The sequence below is a fragment of the Narcine bancroftii genome, chromosome 1, assembly GCF_036971445.1.
Source record: "Narcine bancroftii isolate sNarBan1 chromosome 1, sNarBan1.hap1, whole genome shotgun sequence".
In the NCBI taxonomy this organism is placed as follows: domain Eukaryota; kingdom Metazoa; phylum Chordata; class Chondrichthyes; order Torpediniformes; family Narcinidae; genus Narcine; species Narcine bancroftii.
In genome coordinates, this window is record NC_091469.1 from 188,426,961 (window position 1) to 188,440,677 (window position 13,717).

Here is a 13,717-nt window from a genome sequence, read left to right on the forward strand (position 1 = left end):
TTGTAGTGTTTATCTGGATTTTGCAATCTGGTGAATGTATAGAGCAGCAAAAGGGTCATTTGTGAAAGCATAAGGCATTTTTCAAAATAACTGAGCAAAGGCATTTGCCACGTATCAAAATAATAGAGCAATGTTGGAAGTTTGAAATAATTGTAACTGCCATCATTGGATAGTTTGGTCTCTTTACATTATCATCCTTGATCAAGATCTAAAATTTAGGCAAACAGCACAGTTACAGGCCCTTTCAGCTCGAGACTGTGTCACCCAATTGACCTACAAACCCCAGTACATTTTGAATGTAATGAGATCTATATGAATAATCCTGTAAGAATGTTCCATCTTCTCTGTGAAGAACATACAGATTGTTTTACTTGTAGATTGCTGTATTTGTTTTGGTGTTAGAATTTTGGTTCACATTTAAGTGGGAAGATTTCAATGGCTGGTATGGGTCTTTGGTTTGCTCAGTCTAGATCCCAGATATTAAGTGAGATAAAGTATATTAAAAAATTTTATCAAATTGTTGGCTTTTTTTAAAATTAAGCAGCATAGGGACATTCTTATGGGATGGTGGAAATAAAAAAAAAAATAGCATATGCTAGAAATTGACAGCAAATCAGGCAGCAGGAGAAGTTCAAATTATAGCAGATACAATGCATAAGGTGTTCAATTATTTTGTAAATTCTTGGTTGACAAATCATTAGATTTTATAATGCAAAGAGGGCCATTAAACCCATTGGATGTATGATTAAATGGATCCAGTTGGAAGCTGAGAATTGGAATATATTTAATATGTACACAGAGTTTTATAGCCCTGGAATTGTATAGCTGCTGCTTTGTTTACCATTTTGTACTGCATCTTGTAACTTGCAAAATTTCTTATTCACGAGCCAACTTCTGGCTAATCCCTCAAGAGAAGTTGAAAAAAAAATTGTAAGGGGGTTTGTTTTAAATATAAATTTTGGTGTTTAAATCTCACTTTCGCACAATGATGAAAATTTGAGAGAGGTATTCAAATTACTTGAAATAAGGAGGTTTATTTTATTTTTTTTCTTTCTTGTACAGTCCTAGCTATGTTGTTCCTACAAGTCTTGCCCATGGCATTAAATTGATTAATCCTATGTTCCGAGGTTATGCACAGCAGGTAAGTTGAGATTATCTTTAAATATAGCATTTAGAATAAGCTCACAGAGTTTAAGAATGTGTTCCTGTCCATCAGTTGGGAACTTTGATTGAGAATAAAGTTATGTTGGCTTTCACTTCACTATTGTAACAAAGTTATGGACTGTATCATTGTTTCGGTTTGAACAATGGTGTCCAACTAATTGCATCCTTTTTTTGATTATTTTGATATTGATTAAATAATTGTCTGTGCTTACAAGAAAGGTTCTCATGAAAATGGGCCTTTAGTCCATTTTGATTCTAGAATATAAACTCTGGTGCTTTTACAGTTACAGCATCTAGTTTTTTTTTCCCAATAATTGGAGCTTTGCCTGGCTGAGAGATGTTAAATAAGACCTGCATGCTTTCTGGAATTGATCATTAAATTTCCCTCCATGTTTCTACACATTGAAAAATGCACTGTTTCTGGTTGTTGCCAGCAATACAGTGGAACCCTGTTACAACACGATAGATCAAGACAAAAAACAGATCGCGCTAAATCGGGGACATGAAAACAGCATTTTCAAAAAAATAAAGAGCACGTACAGTACCTGTATTTGCAATCATCTTTTTTTATTTCTTACAATCATCATTTTATTTCTTAAAAAAGCGATCGAGCGTTCGTTACCTGAATGCAGCAGGTCTCTGGCGGCGAGCGAAATCCAAAATACCTCTGAGTTGGAGGATTTTTATATGGGCCACATCCTGGGTCTCCAGCCAACTAGACCAGCCTCAAGGTACTCAATGGCTTCAAACAATTTTGGGGGTGGGGGTGGAGGCTCCTCATTGTCATCCTCCTGTGGTTCAGGAACCGGTGCTATAGTAACATTACAGACGATCCTGAGTCCGTCAGATGCTCATATGTCGGGCATTTGTCATCGGCAGAGTAACACTGGTGAAAATTTTCTTTGCTAATTTGAAACTGCCTCACCCACCTCTTCATCTGTGAAGCCATAGAAACTTTGTTCATCGTCATCTTCTTCGGTGGATTTTTGTGATGATAAGGCTGGACCCAAACCCTTCCCCAGCATTTTTCCAATAACAAGGAGCTGACTGCTGCCCAACCCTTCCCACCTAAGTGCAAACTTCTTTAACATTCATGCTTTTCAGATAATCTTCCAGCATTGTTGATTCGTCTACAATTCTACAAATGAATTCACGCTTGTAACTTTGTTTGAACATGGAGATGATCTAGAGGCTGGATCTTAGATGTAGTGTCCTTTAGGAAGTAAGAAACTTGGATCTTTCCGTCACGGTTTAATAGGTTGGCAGATGGTGAGTGGGTGGGATGGTTGTCAAGCAAAAGAAGACCTTTGGGTTCTAACTTATGCTTGCAAAATGAGTACGGACAGCAGAAACAAAAGTTAGGTAAAACCAATTCTCAAAGATAATCCAAGCATTGCTGCTATGCATGTACTTGAACAGTAACGACTTCATGTTGACATGGTGAAAACAGAGGGGCGAGCGAAATTTGCCAATCATGGGCGGTTTTAACTTGTCTTGTTAACGCAAAACAACAATGTCAGCGATCTTTGCTTTGTTTGTCCCCTCACATTGATGGGCGTCATCTGTGCTAGACAGTGTGTGGTCTGAGATCATCTTGTAGCAGATGCTGTTTTGTCACAATTGTACATTTGTTTTTTGACATAGCCACCTTCTTCAAAGAGAGTTTTTAGTTCTGTCGGTATTCGCTATTGGCTGAGCAAATTTCTCCAGACACTAACACTTGAGAAATCCTGTGACAACATTAAAACCAGTCTAGCCATCCATTGCTAGCTTTGAACTGTGAGGTTTCTCCTTTGATCAGCTGGTCAAACTTCTCAGCCTGAGCTTAGAGAATAGGCCCAGAAATTGTAAGGCTTTCTGAGCACACTTCAACAAACCAGTTGTACAGGGAGTCATCGAGGCTGACATCTTTGGGTGTCTTCATGTGTTTAGCCTTTAGTCCTGCCTTTTCCTCATTTTTCCAAAGCAATGCACGTAACTTATTTTCCTGAGATTTCCAGCAACTTGGATTTGACTTTTATTTTTAATCAGTGAAGTGCGTGAAGCTCGTCTTACACTGAAAAAGATTTTCATCTTCTAATGGTGCGTTCCACTTTGATCTGAAAACATCTTCAATTCCAGAAAGAGGAAAAAGGTCCACTATCCGGGTTCATGTTAAATTGGGGTTCTACTCTATGCATACATTATTAGAATAGACATTTAGCAATTTAACATTGATACAATGCAATTAAGCACAGGCTGCAGTGAGAGTTTCAGTGATGGCAGATGTAGAACTTTTTTAATGACGGGAATAAATGCTGTGTTCTGTTCTAACATTTTTAAAAAAATGATCAATGAACTAGTTCAATTAGTGATTGGAATCTTCCTGAATTCTGACATTTTTCATATTGTTATTGTTCAAAGATCTCTGGTTTTAAATCTGTCAACTTTTTGTATGGTAGGCCATTGTTTGATGCTCTGAATGCTATATTTAAGTAGTGGAGTGAGAAAAATAAAGACATGCCTCTTAAATCAGTTTGCCCTGTGGTGTCAATTGAAGTGCATGTCTGTATCCAACTGAAGGATGTTTAGTTTTTAATTTTAAGCGTGGGAAAATCCTATCAAGTGTACATTGAATAGATCTATCCTTTCTACAAATCTACAAATATCTACAAAACTTGTAGAAATTAATAAAGTAAGCATATTTGTTAAAATATTTGGAGAACTAAATGAAAAGGAAAGTTTCTGAGGTCCCATGTTTAGAATGATTGGTTTCAAGGTCATTTGGTTTTAAACGTTTTTTCCTTAATGTTGATTTGAATTGATGAACCACTTGTACGCGGCACTGAAAATAATTTTATTCTTTGATTAAAACAGTGTATATTTTGTAATGAAGACTCTCAAATGGCATTTCAATTCCCTTTCAAATTTCAAAGGGATGGATATAACTGGCAGATACTATGTTGGTTTTATCTTGTTCAGAAATGCTTCATTTATAAATATAAGCTTCAATGTATGAACCTGAGCAAAGTTGATTATGCAGTACAGTATTGAGTTTACATGGTTTGTGTGTTTTCCATTCCAATGAAATGTGAACAGAGGCCCCAGAATACTAGATTTTTTGCTTTCAGGGACCTCTGCTGGGTTACTGTCAAGTTGCTGTAGATCTTTCAAGTCACATTTCTGTTTCCCATAGATATGAGGGTTTTTGTTAAATTGCTCACTTTTGCCAAAATTATGAATGCAATTTTATGAAGTATTTTTAATAAAAGGAAGAAAGAATATTATTGAAATTGGGCTGAAATGGGAAATTATTTGAGCAGATGACAAAATAGTTCTTAAGAGATTAATTTAAAAATCCCTCTCAAAAGAATAAAGGAAGGAACAGAATTTAGAGAAAGAATTCTAAACTTTAGAACTAAGGTAGAGAAGGCAAGGATGAGCAAGTAGCTAGAGTTCAACAGATGCAGATGACTTGCATTATAGGGTTGGAAAATGTCGGGTCATGGAGGATGGAAGCCGTGGAGTTGGTTCAAAACAAGGATAAGAACTTTAAAATTGTGTATTGTTTAACCGAGAAACAGTGTACAATGGGAAGCCAGGGAATGATGGGTAACAGAACTTGTTAATGTTAAGATATAGACAACAGAGTTTAAGCTGAATTTGTGTTTTAAGGATGGTTGAGTAAGAGAATCTATTGAAATAATTAAGACTAAAGATGACAAAGACATGGATGATAGTATCAGCGGCTGATGAACTGAAGGAGAGTCAGAGTCAGGTGAAGAGGTGGGCCCATCTAGTTTACAAATCATATCGATGTGAACTTGAGTCAAATATAAAACCAAGGTTGTGAAGAAAACATATGACTTTCACATAGAATGAAATCTGAAATTTAATAAAATTGCTGGAAATATTACCAGGTTAGGCAGCATCTGGAACTGGAAACTGAGTGAAAGGTTTAGATTGAGGACCTTTTATGCATTAGCCTAGAAAAGGTATTGGGTCTGCAGATCCGGTTTGTTTTTTGATGGGGATTGATGTTGGTGGCTGGTCTGTCCAAAGTTTGATGTTGGATGAGAGACAGTATGATAATTTAGAGACTGGTGGTGGTAGGGCAGAGAAAGGGATGGAAAAGAGATGACTGGGTATAGTTGGGACATGTGCGTCAAGATTATTGGTGATGTTATGTTGTCAGTATTCACATGGGAGGCCATAAATAATAACCAGACTGCCATACTCTTTTTCCTCTGATTCCTTTTCCAGGACACACAGGAATTTCTCCGATGTTTGATGGATCAACTTCATGAAGAACTTAAGGAACCTTTGACAGAGAGAGATTGTGACTCTTCGAGTGACACAGAAGAAAAGCGAGATGGGGACAGGAGTCCTTCAGAGGATGAGTTTCTCTCATGTGACTCTGGCGCAAGCAGTGATAAAGGGGAAGGGGAAAACAGAAGCAAATGTTCCTCTGAGAAGCAGATTGAAACAGAGCTATTGATCCAGGATGAATGTGGAAAAGGAATTTCAGAAAAAGAGAGGCAAAAGGACAGAAAATTTTCATGTGGCCACCATAGACTGGGGTTAGTGGATGCAATTGATGAAGATGCAGATGTAGACACATCTTTGAGTTCGGGAGATGCTGGAGGTTCTGGTGATGCCAGAACTGCTATGGTTTCTAGAAGTCCTTGCAGAGCACCAGGTGTTGTATTTAAATACTTTTCTTAAGCTTACTTTGACCTGTTCAATTAGTGAACCTTGTGTAGTGTTTACTAACGCAATCTTGTACCATTTCAGTATTTTACCATTATGTACAACAAATTTCATGACAAGTTTATCCAATAAATTATAAATTGTTATCTACCTTTAATGGCATTTTACACATACCTGTAGAATGAATACAGAATGATATTCAATGATCTGAGATAACAGGCTTGAATTCTAAATTTTCTCTTATGGGAATTTTAAGAGAAACTGAATCTTTATGGGAACAATTCTTCTCTTCACTGATAGCTTTATTGTGATATTTGAAATGAAAGCTAGATTCTCCCCCAATATAATATGCTGTAAAGCCAGTCATCCTGCTTCAGTGTTGGAAAAGATAACCTTTTTGATTTCATTTGTTTGCCTGATCCAGAACCTGACAATGATGTAAACATTCGCCGCACGTCACGATCTTGCAGCCCTATCCATCAAGAACTTCATTCCAAGTTGTCCAGCAGCCCACCTCGATCGAGTCCAATGAGGGCAGTGTCACCATTTTCTTTGAAGAAAGGTACTCTTCCAAAGTGCTATTATAATAATTTCCTTGTGATTTTTTTAAAAAACACTGGCATTATGGCAAAAGATAAAATACAATATACTAATAAATTCTGAATCTATGTTCTTTTGGTCATGTGATTTTTTTTTAAAAGAAAAAACTAATTGTACCTCTTCAAATGAATTTATTTGCAGTTCAGAACAATGTTTCTTCCTAGTTTTCTTAAAAGCATTCTTAAGCAACTGAAGTTGTCAGATTGACCAAATGACAATTTTTTAGTAATGTGCTTGTGAATAGGCAAAACCACATATTGTACTCCTGAAGACACAAAATAAGGTCTTCTTTTAAGTAGATAAATGCAAATGATTAGGAGCATATTTTTGATTTTAATATTAAATACTTTTTGTTTTAAAGTATGTTGATACAATCAAGAAAACATTAATTTGTCTACAGATTTCAACTTGATTAATATTATCCTCTTTCAGGGCCTCTTCACTGTCATCCAATTTAGTGTGCCTACTTACATGACACCTTTTTCTCATCTGTCTAGTTGTAGCCAGAGGATTTCATGTAATGACATTGCTTCCTATTCACCCCATGAATTAATCTTTAAACTTAGCGTCCATAGAAATCAAAAGGCTGTTAACGTTTTGAGCCTTCCTCAGAAGTGCCGAAAATCAGTCAGTCATGTGAATAAACTAGCGCAAGGGGGAAGGGGGAGGAAGACTATTTTAAAGTGTTCTTGACCAGCCTTCCACATTTTATTCATCACAAACTTGAGATGAAGTAAAACTCAAACCTTTAGTGTTCTAACTCGCACTGCCTAATTTGGTTAAAAACCTTGCGCCTGTTTTCTGACCTCTTAATTTTAAAATATCAATCCTTGTTTTAAAATACTTCATCCCTAACTGTCTCTGCAGCTACTCCAGTCCTGAAACACTTGAGATGCCTGCATTCTTCTTTTTGGTCTTGTGACCATCCCTGGTTTTAATTGTCTCTCCACCTGGCCATGAGTTATTCCAAGATTGTAAAGTGGCAATCTCTTAAATATTTCTGGCTATCTGTGTCTTCCTCCTTTTTAAAAGCTACATCTTCAATCATGTTTGATCATTTTCCTGAATATATTGTCTTGAGGTTTGGTGTCAAATTTTGTTTTGTTATTATTCTGTATTGTACTCTGCAACTCTGTTACATAGCAGTATTACACAAATACAATTTATGCATGTTGGCGTGAATTTTATTATCTCGATTTAGTCATTTTACAATGTGTAATTCATTTTTTTTCCTCATTCAGCGCAACTTCTGTTGTCAACCAAGAAGAAAAGGCAACCCAAATATCGCAGTGTAATTTCTGATATTTTTGATGGGTCAATATTGAGCCTAGTCCAGTGTCTCACCTGTGACAGAGTAAGCCTCTTTGAGCTAATATATTATAATTTGGTGTAGAATCCTGCAGTAATTTGGAGCTATTCATTTAGTTTTATTATTATTCTTTTGTAACTGCAGCACATCAAGTAGTTTCCCCTCAAAGCTTTAGTTAATTAAACTTATTTAATAACTAACAATCACTGACCCCTGTGGAGCTGATGCATTTTACTACATTTATCCTGTAAATTGAATGCTCTTTCCATATTAACTTGCTAGTTATTATGTCAGTTCATACGTCTAAACATGAAATAAATATTTAGACCTCTGAAATTTAAAAATTACATTTCAAAGGTTTTTAAAAAGCACCATCAATTGCCCTCCATACCTATCTTAATCCATCCATTTCTTTTTGCTTGTTATGACCTATTTTGTCTGTCTGTTTCTATTTCATTGCCTGCATTAAAGGTTAATTATCACAGAATGTCAATTGTTGTAAAGCTTAAAAAAAAGCATATTTTCTCTTTAATGATTAATTCAAGTAGCTTTTGCACGACAGTTTTTGAAGAAAATGTAAACACTGGATCTTGACTCCAGAAAACAGCACCAAAAATACAGAATGTGGTGAATAGGATTAAACTGGTCATTTTTTGATTTGGAAGGCTGTGATCTGTGGTGTGCCACAGAGATTGGTTTTGGAGTCCATGTGTTTGCATACCGTATTCGCCGATGATACAAAGCGAGGTGGTGTCATGAAGTGTGAGAAGAATGCAGAGAGGTTTCAGATGGATATAGACAAATGAATATCAGCCATTGTTGATTTGAATATTGAAGTAGGTATAAGCAGCCAAATGATCTATTTCTGTTTCTAAAGTTCATAAGTATAAAATTGATCTCCACTCTTTAATTTTTTTTTAAACTGGTTTTACACCTTCCATTGTAGTCATATGGCATTTACAAAGATGTTGAATTTTTGGTGGAGAAACAAAAGAATGAATATGTTGTGTGCAACACAGGTAAATAAAGATGGTTGGGGACCAAGTTGGTTCTTTTCCAACTTGAACAGCCACATTCCAGCAGCTTTTAAACATATCATTTCTGGACAAGCTGAAGAAGTCTGCTGAGAAATATATCATAGAATTTCCATTTCACTTAAACAGCGATAAGACTGGTGTTGCATTACTTATTTCCAAATGTTTCAGCAGGGGTGGGTGGATAAACAATTTAACAGCATAAACCAGAAGTTACTACCTGTGAGGTATCATTGTACCATGAATTAGGCAGAAGTGGAACCTACTTCTGTCTCACCATTAGCATGCATTAAATGATGTGAAGTTGCTTTATTTATGCAGGAGATATAGTCTTTTCTTCTTTGGCTTGGCGGACGAAGATTTATGAAGGGGTAATGTCCACGTCAGCTGCAGGTTGGTTTGTGACTGACAAGTCCGATGCAGGACAGGCAGACACGGTTGCAGTGGTTGCAGGGGAAAATTGGTTGGTTGGGGTTGGGTTTTTCCTCCTTTGTCTTTTGTCAGTGAGGTGGGCTCTGCGGTCTTGTTTAAAGGAGGTTGCTGCCCGCCGAACTATGAGGCGCCAAGATGCACGGTAGTAAAACTCTAGTTATCCACTATAAACCTCTATATATTTAAGCCTGCAGCAGAAAACTCCCACTTGTCTTAGTAGCTGTTTAACAATGAGATCATTATTAATTACTTGCAGCTGCCTGACACAGGAAACGTCCATCAAATTCTGCGATCGAGCAAACAGCGGGCAGGTTGAGACGCCCACTCCCATAGGCTACAGGAATAGCGGTTGAATCAACCAGTCACCGCCAGAGGATTGCAGAGGGTCCATTCTGGGCCCACTCATCCAGTACAGCCACTTGGCAACCAGCCCTGCTCAAGCCACACCCCAGAGGTGGTGCAGCTGGCTGCCTATAAAAGGAAGCTGCAGCCCAATAAAGTCAGTGTTGATTACACTCTCTTCGTGTGAGAGTCTGCTTTCTTCAACTTCGTGCTTTAACTGTAGCAACCCCACTACATGCTCACAATGTACTTCTGGTAATGAAAAATGACTGCTAAAAGTATGCAGCATCTTTAAGGATTTAGTTATTGATCAAATTCCACATTGGCTTATCATCGGCATATGTTACAAGTTCAAATCTCAAACTTGAACCAATATCCTCTGAATCAGAGATGGGATCGCTACCACTGAGCGAGGGCCAACTTTTCAGAAAATCAGGATTATTTAACATGACTTTTTTTTTGCAGTTAGTCAGGATTTTGTATGTCATAATAGAGAATACTGACATAACTTGACCTGCAGTAATTAATAAATGCACTCACAAATTAAATTAATGAAATTGATTCAAGGCAAGTCAAAACAAAATAAACTGTTTGGGATTAAATTTCCACTTTTCTATAGAAGTACAAGATTATTTTATGCAATATGTCATGCTAAATTGTTTTTATTTAATGTTTTAAAACTTCTTCAGCTTCTATGTGTAGATCCCGGAAGATTATAATACTTGATTAAAGAGAGCCACATGGTATCAAATGGTTGCTCTGAACAATAAGATAAATAGATACAGTATATAATTGAAATTCAAACAACAAAAGGCAGAGAATATCAAAGGATGTGGAGAAGAGGTTAGGACACAATGTTACAGTATATTGAAGAAGATGCAGTTTACTTGCATGAAGTATTGTAATTGGATGATGCACCAAAACATTAGCAAATTTGTATCTTTTAATTTAACATGATAAAACTATCCTGTTACAGATTTCTTCCACAGTGGAAACATTTCAAGATTTGTCTTTGCCAATCCCTGGTAAAGAGGACCTGGCTAAATTACATGCATCCATCCACCAAAATTTACCTGTGAAAAGTGGCACCTGTGGTGATGCTTACACTACACAAGGATGGGTAGCATTTATTATGGATTATATTAGAAGGTAAATGGTGTTTCCAAAACTGGTTAGATTTCAGATAAAGCTCCTTCACACATTGCTTTAGTCCATTTTTGTTTAAGTTTGTCTTACCATTCTTCAGTTTGCTTTTACTAAACATTGGCATACCAATTTATAAAATTGCATTTTTTTTAATTAAAAGCAAGTATGAAATTTATCAAAAGGCATACTGAACAAGTGGATACTTCATGAAATGGGTCTGTGCACCTGATCTGCCATTTACATTCAAGCAACATTGCTATTTTGCCTGTATGGTGATTTGGATGTTTTGCCTTTTATCTATTCTGCTGTGACACAGACATTGAACATTTTAACCATTCTTGAATCTCAATTTGTAGAATCTCTCCAAACTGATGGAATTATTACTATTGCAAGTGCAATTGTATTAAACTTTCTCATTCAGCAAAAGTGAGTCATTCCACCAGTCAGTGTTAACTGCAGATTTTATTTTTTTTTTTTTTTTTTTTTTACTTCCATCGAAAGCTTCAAATGCCCGTAATGAAATAAAGTTTTAAAAACTTGGTTAAGTTCATATTAGCAGATAAATAAATTAATTTGTTATCAATTGAAATTTGGTAACAGAAAAGAGTAACAAAAAATAGATTTACAAAATTTAGAGTTATGTTAAATGCTTGCCTTCTTTTCATGTCTTTTTTTTTGTTTTATTTATGTTCTGCTTGCAACTGGATATGAAAATACAGGTTTTGAGTTGTGACTTTATCTCATTAAGTTTAATTTTGATTCATCTTGGTACTTGTGCAATTTCCATTGCAGGTTTGTTGTGTCATGTATCCCAAGCTGGTTTTGGGGTCCGGTTGTCACATTAGAAGATTGTTTAGCTGCTTTTTTTGCTGCTGATGAACTGAAAGGTGAGTTCAGTGTAATTTTATTTTGAACTATTTTCATAGAGGTGGATAGACAACATGAACACACAACAAATTTCCCATTTGCACAAGCTTTCACAGTTGAAGGGTGAATGTAGTAGTACTCTTCACTCCTTTTCTAATATTTATGCCAATCTCTTTTCATCTTCCAAACTCATTCTGGATATACACTTGCATTCTGCATCCACACCTAATATTTGCATTGAATGCTACAACTCCATATGGTTCAAGCAGTTCATTGTTTGAATATTTTAAACTTTTCCCTTTAATTGACAGACATGTATTGATGGAAGTATTTTGGATCCAAAATGTCATGAGGTGTTTCATTTTGTTTTTCCTCGTTCCCCAAACTGTAAAGATGTAGTGAGAATATCATTTGATGTGTTCCTTTGAGCATGCATTAATAAATAATGAACCAAGCCAAATCAACAAATGGAATTAGTATAAGACTATAGCATTTATCTATCAGACTTTTAATTGTAAAATAATGAAATTGCTTATTTTTTTCCTCTCTAAACAACTATACCTGGCATGGCAGTAAATTTCTGTCTCAATGAATGTAAAATTTCATCTTAGAATTGGTATAAAGGCTGTTGCATTTGTTTCAACCACTTATTTATTTTTAGGTGGATTTACTTTGGAACAAAGAATGTGGTGGATAGCACATTTAGTGAGTTGGTCATACCACAACTTGAGAATAGAGAAAGATAGGGACTGGATGACCAATAGCAAGAGCAGTACCAGGAAGGTAGTGCAGGAATCTTCTGTAGTCATCACCCTCCAAAACAGATATACCACTTTAGATATTGTTGGGAGTGATGGCCCATCAGGAGAAGGCAGCAGTAGGCAAGATCATGGAACTGAGTAGATGTGCAAGAGGGAGAGAAAAAATGAGCAGTAGAGCAATAGCTATAGGGGATTCTATAGTAAGGGGAACAGACAGGAGCTTCTATGGCTGCAAACAAGACTCCTGGATGGTGTGTTGCCTCCCAGGTGCAAGGATCAGGGATGTCTCAAAGCAGCTGTAGGACATTCTGAAAGGGGAGAGTGAACAGCTGGCTGTCATTGTCCATATTGGTACCAAGAAGAAAATGGGATGAGGTCCTACAAGATGAATATAGGGATCTAGGAGTAGGACCTCAAAAGTAATAATCTCTGGATTATTACCAGTGCCACAAGATAGTCAGAGTTGAAGTAGCAGGATAATTAATGAATATGTGGCATGAATGGTGGTGTAGGAGCAAGGGTTTCAGTTTCTTGGGGTATTGGAATATGTTGTTGGGCAGATGGGACCAGTACAAACTGGACAGTCTACATCAGGACAGGGCCAGCATAGAGGTCCTAGGGAGATTGTTTGCTAGTGTCATTGGGGAAGGGAACTTATAAAGAAAGAATGAGGAAGGTGGTACAAAGACCAAAGCTAGAGTTAGGAAAGAAAAAAAAGGTCTGAAAAGTCAAAAACAAAAGATGCAGAGGTCACTAAATTCTAAAAGGAAATGAGCACCAGGGCACTTTATCTAATGGCCGTAGTATTAGAAACAAGGTTAGTGAACTTGAGGTGAAAATCAGTACCCAAGCATATGATTTAGTGAGCATAACAGAAACATGGTTGCAAGGTGGGCAACTAGATATGAAAATACAGGTTTTGAGTCGTGACTTTATCTCATTACGAATAATTTTGATTCATCTTGGTATTTGTGCAATTTCCATTGCAGGTTTGTTGTGTCATGTATCCCAAGCTGGTTTTGGCTGCTTTTTTTGCTGCTGATGAGGGTATCAGGTAATACGAAAAGAGACTAAGGTAAAGTTTTGGTGGGGTGGCGCTCTTAATTAGGGAAGAGATCAAGGCAATAGTGAGAGACAATACAAGATCCAAGGAGCAGAATGTTGAGTCCATTTGGGTTGAGATTAAGAATAGTAAGGGGGGGGGGGGGGGAAGAGAAAATAAAAATCACTGGTGGGAGTTGTCCATCACCCATCAAATAACAATAGCACAGTGGCACAGGCCATTAACAGAGATAAATGAGGGATGTAAGAACGGAACGACAGTTGTCGTGGGGGGCTAACTTTCATGTAGATAGGGAAAATCAAGTTGATCA

The 13,717-nt window shown here is 36.7% G+C and overlaps 1 protein-coding gene across 5 annotated transcripts in view; it reads left to right on the forward strand.

Annotated features, from left to right (window-relative positions):
- Positions 1–13,717, forward strand: part of usp20 (ubiquitin specific peptidase 20) — a 91,281-nt gene that overhangs the window by 35,588 nt on the left and 41,976 nt on the right. For all 5 annotated transcript variants that reach the window (XR_011340124.1, XM_069885205.1, XM_069885222.1 and 2 more), the window contains 6 exons: positions 1,063–1,141; positions 5,407–5,842; positions 6,278–6,415; positions 7,695–7,807; positions 10,547–10,719; positions 11,509–11,603. Coding sequence is in view for 4 of the 5 variants with exons in the window: in XM_069885205.1 (XP_069741306.1) it covers positions 1,063–1,141; positions 5,407–5,842; positions 6,278–6,415; positions 7,695–7,807; positions 10,547–10,719; positions 11,509–11,603 (1,034 nt within the window). In the remaining variant the exon portion in view is untranslated. The remainder of the gene's footprint in view (positions 1–1,062; positions 1,142–5,406; positions 5,843–6,277; positions 6,416–7,694; positions 7,808–10,546; positions 10,720–11,508; positions 11,604–13,717) is intronic.